Source organism: Salmo salar, chromosome ssa29 (genome assembly GCF_905237065.1).
Source record: "Salmo salar chromosome ssa29, Ssal_v3.1, whole genome shotgun sequence".
Lineage (NCBI taxonomy): Eukaryota > Metazoa > Chordata > Actinopteri > Salmoniformes > Salmonidae > Salmo > Salmo salar.
In genome coordinates this window covers 20,910,775-20,928,411 of record NC_059470.1, presented here as the reverse complement: position 1 = coordinate 20,928,411, position 17,637 = coordinate 20,910,775, and the positions used below count along the sequence as shown (strand labels likewise).

Here is a 17,637-nt window from a genome sequence, read left to right as displayed (position 1 = left end):
GATGGGAGAAAGGGAGGGCACGAGGGATGGGGGGGGGGTTACTCACTACTGTGCGCAGTCGATGAGCTGGTACTCGTTGGAGCGCTCGAAGCACGCCTTCACGCCTTCATCGTCCCAGAGCTGCTTGGCATGTTCGAAGAACTCCTGTTTTTCCACGAATTAAAATAAAAGAGGGAAAAACAGAGAGGGACAGGGTTAGGAGGAGAGACACGTGACAGCCTAGGGAGAAACCTGTGCTGTCAAAGCAGTGTCTTCAACAGGGGATTTTGTTTTAGACAAGAGAGCCAACTTATCACCACTCTGAGTTCCATGTATATCTGCATGATAGATGAAAGTACATTTCATGTAAGTGTCTTCTGTAGCAGCAGGTTAGATGATCACAAGTGTCTTCCATCATACATTATTCACGTGTTGCACCATGTGAAAAGATTGGTCGTAAGGGATGCAATAAATAAAACTAAGGTGGAAAACGTCTGATCCATTCACAGCGTGAACACAAAAACAAGAAAAAGGGGGGTAAAATGATACCGCTCGCGGAGAAAGAGCATCCCCATAATTACCAATTCAATGAGGGGCTAGTGAGTGGAGGAGCAGTCTATGGTTTGTAAGGACAGAAGGTGTGTGGTGGAGGGTTGGGAAGGGAACTTGTATCATGAGGACAGGGCTAATCTCACATGATACCAGTGGCTTTTAGAGAGCCAGAGAGACATACTGTATATAGATGAACTTTTAATATCCAAACCGAGAAAGACAAGTCAATATAATGCTGAACTTTTAGGGACAAACCAGCGCTAAACAAGCGCTAAAATCCAAAACGCTTTTTTGGACACAACACAAAACACACTATTTGCTGTCTTCTGCCTCAGAAGTATACCAATAGGAAAGAGGGAGGGAGGGAGAAGGTAGGGATGATTGGAGGCAGGAAGACGAACAGAGGAGAGAGGGAGGTTCTGAGAAAAAAGAGGCTCGTTCCTTAGAGAGAGTCGAGAGATTGGTATAGAATAATTAGTCCCCCTGTGGGGTCATCACATAACCACAACACAAGCAAACAAATGGCAACAGACACTCAAAACAAACTCAAATGCTAAACAGGGCTTGACATTAACTTTTTTTATCTACTTGTCCATCGAATAAGGTAGGACAGATTATTCACTTTCGAAAGTCACTGGTCCCAACAAGTTCACTTGTCCCAATAACCCCAAAAATTTGCTAAAACAGTGACATTATTTCTCAACAACCAATTTTGAGAGCTTGAGAGACGGTTTTACAGCCGGAGTATGAAGCATTGGTTTCATCAACTCTCTCCCCCTCCCCGGCAGCAGCCCACTGGCACATACGCAGGTGATGCCAACACCATGACTTTTCCGGGATTTTCATTGCTGACCTAAAATTTGTTATAACTGGGCAAATAACTCACTAACTAGCGATGAATATCAACAAATGTGCACAAGTGGCTCGCTTTGATCTCAAAAACGTATGTCGCGACTTCATGATTGAACGCGACTGCATGATTGAAAGACTGCTCATGCCTGTCAATGAAGGCCTACAATAATTTTATTGCGATGCGCTCTGCAAAGATTGGGAGGACAAATGGCACCGGAGAAGGCAGACATTTTACGTGCCCCCCGTCGCACTTTGATCCAATTCTGACCGTGGCAGGCACATTTTTGATATTGTGATTTTTTTACTTGTCCATTCAGACAACTTAAATATATAATCTGCTTGTCCAACAATTTGTTTTAATTGACCCGGACAATGTCAACGCCTGCTAAAGTCGCTAACGCCGATGCAACAAGGGCTTGAGCAAAGTTTGATCCAGCCTTGTTCACGATTCTGCTAAACAGTCTGCGCTGAACCACTGCGCAGTATCGACCATGTATCTGCTGTCTACTAGGGATATAACATTGTTTTCCCAATTCAAATATTTAAAGTTACAAGTGCATCGGTCCGCAGCCCCCAAACCGATCCAAATGTAGCATGCAATTCACTTGAATCTTCCAAAATATATATTTTTTTTAATTCTTATTTGTGACAACTGATGCTTTCTCTCCTTTAGTGTCGAACTGCATGTAACTGTTGACAGTCATTAATCTACAAGTAATTCTGCATGCTGAACAACCCCAGGCAATTTTCACTGTTCAGTAGCCTAGTCAAACTGCGCACTGTGCCCAGCTTCGCAGGCTGAACAGCGCAAGATAGGCGGCCTGTTCCTGATCTTGCACATCTGTGTTGCACCCCAAAATGGCTTGCGTGATATTAGGCTTTATGAGTTGAGTGACAACCTATATCATTTACTAGGTTATTATTATCTATGTGCTGATGAAAATGATGTTTTACCGGAATAGAAAGTAAGCTACAACTCTCATCTGGCTATACCTTCTGATCAGGACTTACAATAGATTTTATTTTGATTGTTCAGGTTTACCATAGGCAATAGTTTTGGTAGTTTTGCTTTAAACAAATCAGTGTATATGCTATTTTTAGATACTGTACAAGGTAAAGCTTATAATTTCATAATGGGGAATACAATCACTTTTGCAAGGGCACACTGCATGGCCGAAGGGAGAGAAGATCACTTCATTAAAACTTCCAAACGGTCAAAACAATTGGATTTTGAGATGGGGGTGAAATCCAAAGTTGTGCTATATATATATATTCATATGTCATAGCTAATTTGTAAACAAATATTTACATATTAGTGGGTGATGGTGATTTCAGAACCAAAGTAGGGGGGACAAAAAAAAAAAAAACGATCTTATTGGTAGTGGGTTGGTAGATCCCTAGTCTACCTTATAGCTCAGATCAGTTGCCTACATAGTACATACACCATAGACATACATCATTTACACACACACACACACACACACACACACACACACACACACACACACACACACACACACACAGGTCAGCTCAGACAGACCCAGCTCAGAGAGGCCCAGCTCATGAGCTCCATCAGCAGCAGATGTTAATGTACAATGGAAAATGTGTTTATGCAACAAATGTTAGTGCATCGAATCATATCGCATCGATTCGTTCTCTAATCAAAACGAATCGCACAAAATATAAAATGCAACAATTTCAAAGATTTTACTGAGTTACAGTTACTATAAGGAAATCAGTCAATTGAAATAAAATGTATTAGGCCCTAATTTGTGGATTTCACATAACTGGGCAGGGGGCGCAGCCATGGGTGGGCCTAGGCCCACCCACTTGGGAGCCAGGCACAGCCAATCAAAATTACTTTTTCCCCCACAAAAGGGCTTTATTACAAACAGAAATACTCCTCAGTTTTATCAGCTGCCCGGGTGACTGGTCTCAGACGATCCCACAGGTGAAGAAGTCATTTGTGGATGTCATAGCTGGAATGGTTACACGTTGTCTGCGGTTGTGATGCCGGTTGGACATACTGTCAAATTCTTTAAAACGACGTTGGTAGAGAAATGAACATCCAATTCTCTGGCAACAGCTCTGGTGGACATTCCTGCAGTCACCACACCAATTGTGTGCTCCCTCAAAACTTCAGACATCTGTAGCATTGTGTTCTGTAACACATTTTAGAGTGGCCTTTTATTGTCCCCAGCACAAGGTGCACCTGTGTAATGATCATGCTGTTTAATCAGCTTCTTGATATGCCACACCCGTCAGGTGGATGGAAATGCTCACTTATAGGGATGTAAACACATTTGTGCACAAAATTTGAGAGAAATAAGCTTTTTGTGCTTATGGAATATTTCTGGGATATTTTATTTCAGCTCATGAAACATGCGACCAACACTTTACATGTTGTGTTTATATTTTTTGTTCAGTATAAAACGTATCGTTCCTGTATCATATCAGAGCCCATCTATCTAGAAACGTATCGATTGGTCTTAAAAGGAAAAGATGGACATCCCTACTATCTACCATGTGTCAACCATTTTCCAGAAATCCAACACAGTAGGAGGACATTTAGTCATATTGTCATAGTTTACTTTCATACAGTGGTAGAGAAAGGTTTTCACCACGCACGCCTCAAAGCTGCCATCAGAGAAAAAAAACATCCTTCCACACACTGGAATGTGCAAATTACAAGAAAGAAAAATCCTACATAGTTCCTATGATATTTCAGAACAAATAAAAAGCGCTCCAAAACGACTTACTAAGCGTCACTTACCAGGTTTAATGTCTCCACTGAAATACAGCTCTGTATATGATCACAACCGCACCTCTCGGACTTCCTCTTTGCCCCCATTAGTTCCAGGTGACATTTTGGATGTACTGACCCAGCAGAGTCGCTCTCTCCACAAAGCAGAGTCAGGATGTCTCTTTCTCCACAAAGCAGAGTCAGGATGTCTCTTTCTCCACAAAGCAGAGTGGGGATCTCTTTCTCCACATGCAAAGCAGAGTCAGGATGTCTCGCTCTCTCCACAAAGCAGAGTCAGGATGTCTCGCTCTCTCCACAAAGCAGAGTGGGGATCTCTTTCTCCACATGCAAAGCAGAGTCAGGATCTCTCTTTCTCCACAAAGCAGAGTCAGGATGTCGCTCTCCACAAAGCAGAGTTAGGATCTCTCTTTCTCCACAAAGCAGAGTCAGGATGTCGCTCTCCACAAAGCAGAGTCAGGATGTCGCTCTCCACAAAGCAGAGTCAGAATATCTCTTTCTCCACAAAGCAGAGTCAGGATGTCTCTTTCTCCACAAAGCAGTCAGAATATCTCTTTCTCCACAAAGCAGAGTCAGGATGTCTCTTTCTCCACAAAGCAGAGTCAGGATGTCTCTTTCTCCACAAAGTAGAGTGCGTCTGTCTGCCAGGGCAGTTTCCTAGTCAAGGCTGATGATCTTACCGCGGGAACAGGAAGATGATAAGTGGAGGAGGAAAGAAGCGGGAGGACACCGAGCCAGTTCATATGCTCTGCTGCCTGTATCAGCCCAGATGCTGCTGTACTATGTGTTTACAGGGAGAAGATACAGGGATGTTGCTTTAACGTGTGCCATGTTATTATGTTACAGCAACACTGAGCCAGGTCCTATCTGTCTTGTGACTGAGGAAAATTTGATGTTTTTCCCCAAATGAATGAGTTATTACTTGCACTGGACCAAAACAGAGAGCACAATGAGGGTGCTCTAAAAATGGTTTAGAACTACTAATTCCAAGTGACAAACACCCAGCCCATCTGTTTCTACAATTTTGTCAAACAGTTTTTGACTTAGCAAGTGAATGATCGAGCACTGTGGAGTGTAGAAATGAGGAGGTACCCAGCCTAGTTAAATCAACCTCGAAAATAAGTGAAATCCACGACTTCGGCTGCGTTTAGACAGGCAGCCCAATTCTGATATTTTTTTCACGAAAAGGTCTTTTGACCAATCAGATCAACGCTGAAAAAGATCTGATGTGAAAAGATCTAATGCGATTGTTTGGTCAAAAGACCAATTAGTGGAAAGAATATCAGAATTGGGCTGCCTGTCTAAACGCAGTTTATGAAATCCAAATTTACACCAGTTTAAATTGCTGGAAAAACATCTGAGCTAAAAACAAAGGAACTGTAAAGAACGTATGTAGACTGTGATAGGCAGCATATCACAGGGCTGGGGATCACTAAAGCAGCTCTGTGGGTCCCCACTGTCAAAACTCACAAGGCCCAACACTGAGCCCTGGGGAACACCTGGTGACACAAAAACACGTTAACAAAACCCTGATGCCCATTTAACCAGTATGTCCTTGACTGTACCTAGGCCTTCATTAGTGACGAAGCAATGGCAAAAAGAGTAATTAGGAGTGTGTTAAACAGAGCTAGTCCTGTGCCAAGGGGCTTTGGCTAATGGCGTCCCTGGCTACTTTGGGGCTTCCTCCAGTCCCTCCACACCGCTACCCTAGTTATCAACACTCCCCCTTGTATACCCTCCAGTGGATCAGTGAGGGAGATTGTGCTAGGATACCAATGTCTTTAGTGCCACAACATTTGAGCTCCCAGGGCAGGGTCTCAAGCTATGGCGTGTTTGTTCATTTTTAGGGCCACAGTTCTGTCCAGGTGGGTGCTAAGTGATGGGTTAGGCAGGGTTCAGGCAGCGCCTGTGGTCTGGTACCTGACCTAGAACCCAGGAAGGCTATGTTTTCACTGGGGATGTTCCACTCAAAACAAATGTGTGTGTGGGTGGTTGGAGGGAGAGAGGGGGTACTAGCCGTGTCTTCTACAACACTTTAACAATGTTATGGTAACCTTCACAGACCAATCTAAATTCTGGTGAGACGACATCCTCAGCCATGTGTAACAAGTAATGAGCACACTTACAGTGAAATAAAAAGCCTTTTTGGTAGCCTGCCTGTCAGCTACGGTTTGCTGTCACTAAACGCTCAATTAAATGTTCAAGTGTTTCAGTTGTTTGTGCATATGGATGCAGGGTTGAATACAATTGTATGCATGTTCCATAAAACTCACGTTGCAATTTCCACATTGTTAGTCATGGCCATCCTTTTTTGAATGAGATGGTTCATCAACTTTATGAAAACAACATCAAAACAAGAAGTCCCAAGAACAACTGCCTTGAATGAATTTCTACTCAGAAACCAAATTTCAGAGTACAATCAGACAAAGGATTCTTAGATATATTTGTCAACGCACAGCTATGCATTATGCAATTTCTCAGGAATCCCACTATCACAGAGCCTGCTTTTCTGTCCCAGGTTTAGCTTTCCTGTCACACATAAAGCTACGATGAGTCATCAACAAAATGAAGAGGATATTTTTAGCACCTAATAGTTCTCGAACACAACACACACACCCTCAGACAAAACCGTCAGGGGAGACATAACGCTGGTCACAACGCCAGCGAGGCATGATCCTGCGTCTCTCAGATACGTCCTGTTACACTTCAAAACACCCCTTCCTGTCACACACACACACACACACACACACACACACACGTCTCTCTGCCCTTTTGCCTGTCTGTCACTAAGATAATCTGGTGTAAATGGCTGCCGTCAGGAAATGGTGATGCAGGCCAGAGCAAAGGAGCCCCAGACAAAGGATTAACAGGAAGAGCTCTAGAGAGAAGGGGAGCGCACGAGAGAAGGGGAGCGCACACGCGAGAGAGAGAAAACAAGAGAGCAAACGAGAGAAGAGAGTAAGAGAAAGAAAGAAAGAGAACATCTGGTCCTGTTACCAACTCTTCTTGATGTATGAGCTTTTCACTGGCAGACAAAGAGAAGAATAGCACTGAAATGGATCTGTCGGTGACAATGTGTTGAAATGCTAGCCTGACATACACACCCCTTAGACCAAAAAAGCCCTATGAGGTAACATTTTACTAACATGTCACACAGCACTTCAGGATTAATCCACAATTAGCAATTGTCGCTTTTAATCGAGTTTAAGGAAGTTCGGGAGGGCACACAATTATACAGTAGTATTCAGTGTCTTCGACAAGCATTACAAAATGCCATTGCTGAGGCATGTCTGAAGACTAGAGGTCTGTGTCTCATATGATCATTTTATTTAGATTTTAAAGCATATCGGTCTTCAACTTGCCATCTACTAAAGAACGTAGGACTGATCTGACGGTTTACACATACTACAGTTAACTGCACCAAAATAATGGAAACACATGAGTATACAAAGTATATTGAAAGCAGGTGCTTCCACACAGGTGTTGTTTGAGTTAATTAAGCAATTAACATCATGCTTAGGGTCATGTATATTGATAATGGACTGGCTGTTATTTTGGCTACCGTGGCTATGCCCCCATAGGATGACAATGCCCCTATTCACAGGGCAGGAGTGGTCACTGAATGGTTTGATGAGCATGAAAACGATGTAAACCATATGCCATGGCCGTCTCAGTCACTAGATCTCAACCCAATTAATTGAACACTTATGGGAGATTCTGGAGCGGTGCCTCAGACAGCGTTTTCAACCACCATCAACAAAACACCAAATTATGGAGTTTCTCGTGGAACAATGGTGTTGCATCCCTCCAATAGACTTCCAGACACTTGTAGAATCTATGCCAAAGTGCATTGAAGCTCTTCTGGCTCGTGGTGGCCAACGCCCAATATACTGTATGTATACTATGTAGGCTTAATGAAGTTAAAGAGAGGCAGTTTACTCCATATCGTACTGTATGGTATCAATCCCGTCCACCATTCCAACCATTACACTCTGGAGCGTCCCTCCAGCCGACAATCTAAAAACTCACTGGCGCTTCTCTCTCCTCTTCCGATGGCTTAACAAAGGAGGCCTAATACGATCAAGCTGTGTGTGTGTGTGTGTGTGTGTGTGTGTGTGTGTGTGTGTGTGTGTGTGTAGAGAAGCAGGAGACACTCCTCAGGGCTCGGGTTTAAGGAGGCTCGTGACACAGCCTGAATAAACGCAGTGTGCAGTTTACGGTCTCTAATGGAGGGGCCCATGAAAGACAGCAAACGGGACGATGTGTACTTAGCTTACGTCTCCTTAACCGTTTCAAACCTATGGCCGGGTACCGCACTCTCACCATATTGGCCAAACCCATTCGTATGTTTTGTATTGACAATTCTGTAGTTGTCTCAGATAAATGTATTCATTGGTAGATTCCGCAATTTACAGGAGATATTAACGTGCGTTTTATATCATGGATAGTTTCCGCTTAACACCCGCATCTGCCATCAATATTTTCTGCTAAATAGAATAAATAGACAAGTAGATAAAGTGTAGTCGTGATGTTGCATAATGAAGTATCACATGTCAACTTTGGGCAAATGCAAAAAGCAGAGCAAACTGAACACGAGAATGCATTGGAGCCAAGTCGCTGGACCAAAATACTATCTACGATTATTCTAGTCTAGCCGCTACTGGCACCATGTCAAGAAATCTTGGAATGGATGAAAAAATTAAAGCTCTTCAATTATGTAACCAGAATCAAATGCTCAACTGCTGAGGCGTTATTTAAAAAAGGGGCAATATGTAGTTGCTACATCCATTTTTAAACTTATAAATGATATATATACCCATTGATTATTGAAGAATATAACTTAGAAATTCCTCATGAACTTAGTTCAGCCGTGGCACCTGGTCAGAACCCAATGTATAAGATTGTTCTACTCCAATGTTTGATATCATGGATGGTCAGTCCATAGTGCTATCTATGAATTTGAGAGTAATTACATTTCTCCAGGCCCATCCTTCAGCTTTTTACCAAAACAGATGTGGGGTGATATTGCCGTATGAAAAAATGGACTACTGTGATTCTCAATTATCAACGAATGCGGGTGGGTATAGATTAAAGCGTATGGTATGCAGACTGCATTTTATTGTTTTAATAATCTGAAGGGAACCATTTTGAAAGTGCATGCATGCGTGTGGGCATGGTGAATGAAGTTGAAGGCATAATTTCATTCATTCAGGTTTAAATGAGAAAAAATGTGGTTAAACCCATTTATTTCTCAACTTAAACACCGGACAATTGCTCTTTTTAAAGTCTGTTTATTTGCAACATTAAGAAGCTAATTGGATGATATGATTTATCTAAAGGCCTATATAGCCTAGCATGGAAGTAAAGACATTACATCAAATCTTCAGCAGAGGCCAATGCTGAAATGTATTATTGTAATTTTTTTTTACCCGATTTGAGGAAAAATTGCATTTTGAATCTCTGCTGTGGTAGACAAAGGCGGTTTTGAGTCCCAGCAGAAACAGGGCCGTACATGTGACATGGGAGGCCAGACATAAAACACAGACCTGCTTTAGAGGGAAATTATTAAGTCGTTTGGTTGCTGTGAGGGCCTCTCTTTGTCTCTGAGCCTCTAGCCAGCATGTTTACTAACAGAAATCGATGCGCCATTACATAATAGGCCTAATTAATGAAGCCTGTGTGTTGCAGCCAATACATCTACTGTTCTGACAGACTAGTATACAGTATGCATCTCCACTAGTAGAAATACACAGACGGACGTGCCGACACCTCCAACAACTGGGCAACACAAGAGAGAATAGGAGTGAAATGGCGTTCTTAATCAGCTTTAGTTTGAACGCTAAAGCACTCGGTTGAAATATCAGATCCAACTCAAAATGTCTGACCTGAACAACGTGGACATGTTTGAGACTCAATGCAATAAACTTTACGTACCACCTCTTCTTACAACGGCCCGTTATAAAAACTAATTGAAAACACTAAAACAGAGGAAACGTAAGCTCTTAACAAATATCCTCCTCTTGGGGTCAAATAAACTTTTGAAAGTCCCATATTTCAAGTTTGTCGGCCAATCACAACCAGTGCTTATCATTAGCAAGCCGATGTCAAATTCACAACGGCCTCCATCAGGGCTCGTACTGTACACAGTTGAAAGCATTAGATAACTCAGCCTCAACACATCCTGGAGCAGAACCTTATTCTCGTCATCCGTTTCATGTCGTCTGCAACGTCTCAGAACCAACACAGGGAATCTAAAACACTAAAAGAAACTACTGTTTGGATTCTTTCGTAACACCTCGGCACCAACAGACCAACGCTTTGTCTGCCTTGCCTTGACCCAGTGCATGCAGAGAAGGCATCAAACAATTCCTTGTGAGGAAGAAGGGACGCTTTAATTTAAATGTCTAACGATGCACTCCCCCAAACTCACCCCTCCTCCAAAAAAAGCAAATTAGGTTAGTAAAAGCTTTTTCTAGGAAGCAGACTCATCATGTAACAGTTTATTAGTATTTATCTAGTCCAACAGATGTGCCCAGATTGCACACTGGGCCAGCCTCCCCTTACTCACTCTCTGAAAAAACAAGGTTACTGATTGGAGCAAACTTTTGGACCTATGTCCTATTTTGTGGACATTCCAATGGGAGGACGTAACAACAAATATCACAGCCAATAGTAACTCTCTTGTTTTAGTTAAATCATGTCATGTTACCCATTTTTTATTTCAAGCCTTTCCAGAAATTAGAATTACAACAAAATAACCTTTACATTTAGCAGATGCTCTTATCCAGAGCGACATGTTTTTTTTATGAACGCAATAGTGAACAGTTCAATGAAAAAGCTTTAAAGAAAAGGGTAAGCTCAAGGTCATGTGACATAATCAAACAAAACCCATGGGCCCTATGTTATAGGGTATATACTGTGTATAAGGCGGCAGGTAGCCTTGCGGTTAAGAATATGGGGCCAGTAACTGATAGGTTGCTGGTTTGAATCCCAGAGCTGACAAGGTGATTTTTTCCCCCCCTCCATGTGACCTTCAGCAATGTACATAATCCCTCATCGCTCTGGATAACAGCATCTTCTAAAATATCATATATTTCCTGGGAGTCAAATACAGGTCTATCTATTTTCTTGGGTACTCATACAAAGTACTGTTAACTTCATACAACAATTCAATTCATAGCTGGGAGATATCATTGAAAGCAAACACAAGGAGTGATGTCATCTATTTGCCCACATCAGGCCCTTTCATTCAAATCCAAAGTAAAGAAACCACCCAAGGTATCCACCGTAGCCTACTACTGGACATTTGCAGAACCTGTTGCAGAGCTCAGGTAGTCATACATATTACACAATTTAGTAAAGCATTTACAACTTTTTTGTTGTTGTTGTAATTATTAAACCCTGCAATGGTTCATACATTTATAAATGACCTAATCACGTAGCTTATGGCTCAGTAGTTTGTGGTTTTTGACTGGAATCTGATCCGTTGTGAGTAGGATCTGAACACTTCTCAGAACAAACTTGAATAACTCGCTTCTCGTTGTTTCCTCAAGGAAGTAATTGCAAATAGTGCTGTGGTTGATTGTCTGAAGCATATGACTCCTCCCCATTGGCAAAAATGTCCATCCGCCAGGCCCACTAAACTAGTCTGATTACAGCTTTAAAAAAAAGGACACTAGTGAATGTGGCTAATTTAGATTACTGCTATTTGAGTATAGGCCTACATAACCGCTTTTTCATGTGACCGTATATTTGGCATCAGCATTTAGACTCCACATAGAACAACTTGACTATAAATAAACTTAGAAAACATTTGTATTAGAGTGTCCACTGAATGAGTATATTCAATCAGTTGGATAGTCTATCAATAGCAGACCTGATCAATGCCTTAAAGTTGCTTCTCAGGACATAACTAACAAGCTGTAGAGAGACAAAGACAGACAGACAGAAATCAGCGTCAAAGACTATAAAGCATTAATGACAGTGTTTGACGGTCGGTCAGTCGCCCTTACCTCTGTGTAGTCGAAGTCCGAGAGAGGTGCTATACTTTTGATGTAGTCAATTCTGGACTCGTTCGCTGGGTTGCCTATTGGAACTGGGGGTATTAACGTGCTCATCGCCGAAACTACCGTCTAAAAAGCGGATAAAAACAAAAACATTAGACGTTAAGCTGGATAAATGTGGGATAAACCAGTCTAATCAGTAAAATGGGATTGCAGGAAACAATCTCATAGGGTGTGACCATATTCTATCATACAAATCTCAGCACATCATCAACTTACCACGATGGCATCCTTCACATTTTTCCGAATATCCAGAACTTTCTGTTTCTTTTCTCTGGGTGGAGAAACAACATATACAAATAGGTCTGTTAAACATGAATTAATACCTTAAAAACTATAATTGGATTCATTAAAGGAATCTTTATGCTGCCCCAGAAAGGAAAGGTTGTCTCATATCACCACTAATGCAAACCATCATAGGCCTAGTAGCCTATTTAGTTATACTCACCATTTGTAAATTAACAGTAATGATGTATTGTGCTAAAATGTTATTTGAAAGTTTACTTTTTAAGCTATTACATTAGGCTAGACTATGCCACACCAATATTCAACGAGATGTGTCTCATTTAGAACCAAAGGTGGACGGAAATTAAGCATAGCCTTTATTTACTTGGTCCATTTTCTCAAATAATATCAAATGTATTATTAAAGATATAAATATTGAGGACAGTTTATGATTGGGTATCATCATTCATTTCCTAAAAAACGTATTGAATACACTACAGTCTATACAGAAGCATATACTACAGTGCACAATGTAACCAAATCAAACTACAATGTAACCAAGTCTCGATTGAATATAGTAGGATATCATAAACCACAGAAAGATCCCACTGGACACACACTGGTTGAATCAACACTGTTTCCCACGTCATTTCAATGAAATTACGTTGAGCCAACGTGGAATAGACCTTGAATTGACGTCTGTGCCCAGTGGGATACATTGACACATACATATAAAGATACATCGTTTTAGCACCGTTTTAAAATACCACTGCACACATTACTGTCGCAGAACATTTTTTTTTTTTCAACACATGAATTCAGTTGAGATTTGTTTTTGGGGTCCACATTATAATGCAATAGCAACTGTAAATACAGCGTAACATGTATCTGTCAGTGTTTTGACACACATAATCTCGACCACAAGTAGGCCTAAATCTGCTACTATGTCGTCTTTATCACTGTGACAGCTATTAGAAATCAGTTGGACATAGCAGGCTTGTTGCCATGCTGTTGTTAAACCATTGGGCCCGATGGACACTGCAGTGCTACAGAGCAAAGAAACGTCTACCCAACCCTCGGTCCTTTTCTTATCTTACATCAAACAAATCAAAATGACAACAACAAAATATATTTTAATACTCAACACTATCAAAATAGAACAGGAATACGTCCAATTTTGCACGTAAATAATTTAAAATAAATGAAATAACGGGTACTTACTCTGCATTAAAGCCATTGACGTGCAGAATCCGCATCTGCTTGACAATCGTACTTTTCCCAGACTCTCCGGCCCCTTCGAAATAAAACACAGATGAAGCATAAGGAAATGGAGCCATCGCTAAAATATAAGAATGTACTTGGGTGCCGCATATGCTGGTGTTTAAAATCCATGCCAATTGTACAATCCATCTGACGATTCAGTCAGCGCTCGCTTGCGAGACCTGTCAACATATGTGGGCTGGGGGCGAATCTGAAAACATACATGATACATATCCGTTATCACATCCACCTTCTGGACCTTACCCAATAAAAGCAGTCGATGTGTGGCTTTATATGCTTGTCTTTCCTTTTGTAATTGTTTCTCGATTTTTTTATTCGCTTCTCTTTGTGCCTTTTCATCGATGCGTTGATCTTCAGTCTTGCTGTTGCCCAAACACCCCATCTTCCGCTGAGCTCTTCTCGTAAAAAGAAAGTATAAAATAACAGCTAATGCAAATCCTACTTTCAATATAAAAGGAGAAGAAATAGGGCGAAAAATCCGTGCGCCACTTCTCCGTCGCTCAGAAAAAAATCTTCCCCGTTACAATTTCGTTTTAACCCCTTGTCAAACCCAACCCAGTGGATTCAGTCGATTCTAATAAATATGTGCATCATAAATAGAACAAAAAGATACATTGACTTCATAAATATGCAAAGAGTGGAGCGGGGCTGAATCTGGAAGCCAGCCAACTGCTCTTCTCTCTCTCTCTCTCTCCTGCTTCCCACTCTCTATTTTTCCGGTCTAAAATTCTGTTTGTGTTTCGGTCCCTTTAACTCAGCACTGCCTCTCTCTGTAGCACCAGGAAGTCACACTGCACCGAAAGAGAAACACCTCACAGAGCGCGCGCCACCTTACCACTGTTTGAATACCCAGTTTAAAACAACATTTCTTAATTTCACATGTACAACAAACAAAAAGATAAACGCAGCCTATCTAATAAAATGTGCGCCGAAAAGTTTCTTTTCAGTAGGATGTTCAGTGTAAAAATAATTGGTGAATAATATAGTACAGTTGTTTCCACAAACGGGTTTATGTTTGATCCAGACAGACACTTTAATCACGTTTCCTACACAAATCATTTCTCTATCCACTTTGCGCGCATAAGTCATTTCACAGGTGCTTGCAAACACCGGTAAATGGAGGTTAACCAGAGAGCGCGACCGTAGACAATCAGGGCCGCGCACCAGCGTATAATCACACAAACCATATGGATCATATTACAAAACCAAATAATAACACTGTTAAACTCTATACAAAAGATAATGAAAAAACGAGTTTGCTGCTATTCAAATGTCTCTGAAGTAGCCTATTAACTTGACATAGGCCTACTATAGCCTACTCTATAGCCTGGGAGGTTCTCTTTCATCTGTAGCAATACAAAATGCCACACTACAATAATAAACTCAGCAAAAAAAGAAACGTCCTCTCACTGTCAACTGCGTTTATTTCAGCAAACTTAACATGTGTAAATATTTGTATGAACATAAGATTCAACAACTGAGACAAACTGAACAAGTTCCACAGACATGTGACTAACAGAAATTGAATAATGTGTCCCTGAACAAAGGGGGGGGGGGGGGGGGGGTTCAAAATTAAAAGTAACAGTCAGTATCTGGTGTGGCCACCAGCTGCATTAAGTACTGCAGTGCATCTCCTCCTCATGGACTGCACCAGATTTGCCAGTTCTTTCTGTGAGATGTTACCCCACTCTTCCACCAAGGCACCTGCAAGTTCCCGGACATTTCTGGGGGGAATGACCCTAGCCCTCACCCTCCGATCCAACAGGTCCCAGACGTGCTCAATGGGATTGAGATCCGTGCTCTTCGCTGGCCATGGCAGAACACTGACATTCCTGTCTTGCAGGAAATCACACACAGAATGAGAAGTCTGGCTGGTGGCATTGTCATGCTGGAGGGTCATGTCAGGATGAGCCTGCAAGAAGGGTACCACATGAGGGAAGTGGATGTCTTCCCTGTAACGCACAGCATTGAGATTACCTGCAATGACAACAAACTCAGTCCGATGATGCTGTGATGCACCGCCCCAGACCATAACGGACCCTCCACCTCCAAATCGATCCCGCTCCAGAGTACAGGCCTCGGTGTAACGCTCATTCCTTCGACGATAAACACGAATCCGACCATCACCCCTGGTGAGACAAAACCGCGACTCGTCAGTGAAGAGCACTTTTTGCCAGTCCTGTGGTCCAGCGCCGGTGGGTTTGTGCCAATAGGCGACGTTATTGCCGGTGATGTCTGGTGAAGACCTGCCTTACAACAGGCCTACAAGCCCTCGTCCAGCCTCTCTCAGCCTATTGTGGACAGTCTGAGCACTGATGGAGGGATTGTGCGTTCCTGGTGTAACTCGGGCAGTTGTTGTTGCCATCCTGTACCTGTCCCACAGGTGTGATGTTAAGATGTACCGATCCTGTGCAGATGTTGTTACCTGTGGTCTGCCACTGCGAGGATGATCAGCTGTCTGTCTTGTCTCCCTGTAGCGCTGTCTTAGGCGTCTCACAGTACGGACATTGCAATTTATTGCCCTGGCCACTTCTGCAGTCTTCATGCCTCCTTGCAGCTTGCCTAAGGCACGTTCACCCAGATGAACATGGACCCTGAGCATCTTTCTTTTGGTGTTTTTCAGAGTCAGTAGAAAGGCCTCTTTAGTGTCCTAAGGTTTCATAACTGTGACCTTAATTGCCTACTGTCTGTAAGCTGTTAGTGTCTTAATGACTGTTCCACAGGTGCATGTTCATTAATTGTTTATGGTTCATTGAACAAGCATGGGAAACAGTGTTTAAACCATTTACAATGAAGATCTGTGAAGTTATTTGGATTTTTACGAATTATCTTTGAAAGACAGAGTCCTGAAAAAGGGATGTTTCTTTTTTTGCTGAGTTTAAAGAGAATCCAAAGGTGTGAATATAACAGCACCTCAAGCTTTGAGAAAAAAAGGCACAATGCAAATGCAATGGAATATATGCAAACGAGTTCATGTGTTTGCATATTAGCATCCATGTCCTAGCAGCACAGCTGGGCAGTGCTCCCATCAACAGTGGAGAGTATATCCATGTAGTGAGCGAGAGCCAAAGACAATCTCCCAATATGATAGGATGGAGGTGGTGTCTGGGTCATTTTAAGGTTAGTGTGGATGAACAGACAAATGCCCTGACAACCAATAAAAGCCATCCTTAAAGTAAAGCATTGTTGGGAAAATGAATCATTAATGAAGTCCTTTCAAACCCCAATAAGATGTAGTAAACTAATTCAAAGACGACAGATACACTGACTAAAGTAGTACTTTGTGATCTAAAGTAAGTGAGGTAGATGTGTTTGACCATTTCAGTGGCAAACCAGACTCGGAAGGAGTAGAATGAATTACATCAATTGAACGATTGATTGATTTCAAAACATAAAAAAATAAATCAGACATATCAAAACATGGATTATATCAAAAGTAGTGTAGAGGCAAACTGGCAACTGAGGGACCATATGAGATGGTTATCTGTCGTGATGTGTCACTGTTTAGAACATTAGCAGCCTCCAGAACAATGGAAAGATTTTCCAGTACAAAAAAAATATGAAAACAAGATGCAAATGTGATGTTATAGGTCGAGTTGGCCAGTGTGTGGCTCCTCTGGATGCAAATTTAGCCCGCGGAGCTTCCTAACTGTTAATGTTGTGTGTTGGTTGAGTGTCGGCTCTACCTACCTCTAGCCTCGTACAAACCATCCTGATCTCATGAGCTTACGCTCTGTTACAGAATGTAAACTCACAAGATCAGGATGGTTCGTACGAGGCTAACCTACCTCTGTACTATTCAGAAATGAGTCATTTACTGTATGTCTCCCTACAATGCCATACATACAATGCCAAGTGCTTTCACTTGTTTTGGTTTTTGTCACCTGTTTGCATCGCGCCCAGTCATAACTATGTGAACTACAG

General features: G+C 41.9%; 1 protein-coding gene across 3 annotated transcripts in view; it reads right to left on the bottom strand.

Moving 5' to 3' along the window:
• gnal (guanine nucleotide binding protein (G protein), alpha activating activity polypeptide, olfactory type) overlaps nucleotides 1-17,637 on the bottom strand; it is a 67,604-nt gene that overhangs the window by 34,271 nt on the left and 15,696 nt on the right. For 2 of the 3 annotated variants that reach the window (XM_014181226.2, XM_045711020.1), the window contains exons 2-5: nucleotides 13,654-13,726; nucleotides 12,427-12,481; nucleotides 12,157-12,276; nucleotides 47-144 (exon numbers count right to left, since the gene is read on the bottom strand). In XM_014181226.2, the coding sequence (XP_014036701.2) occupies nucleotides 47-144; nucleotides 12,157-12,276; nucleotides 12,427-12,481; nucleotides 13,654-13,726 (346 nt within the window). Of the gene's footprint in view, nucleotides 1-46; nucleotides 145-12,156; nucleotides 12,277-12,426; nucleotides 12,482-13,653; nucleotides 13,727-13,956; nucleotides 14,568-17,637 lie in introns of those variants that run through there. The other variant, XM_014181227.2, reaches the window with a different exon arrangement.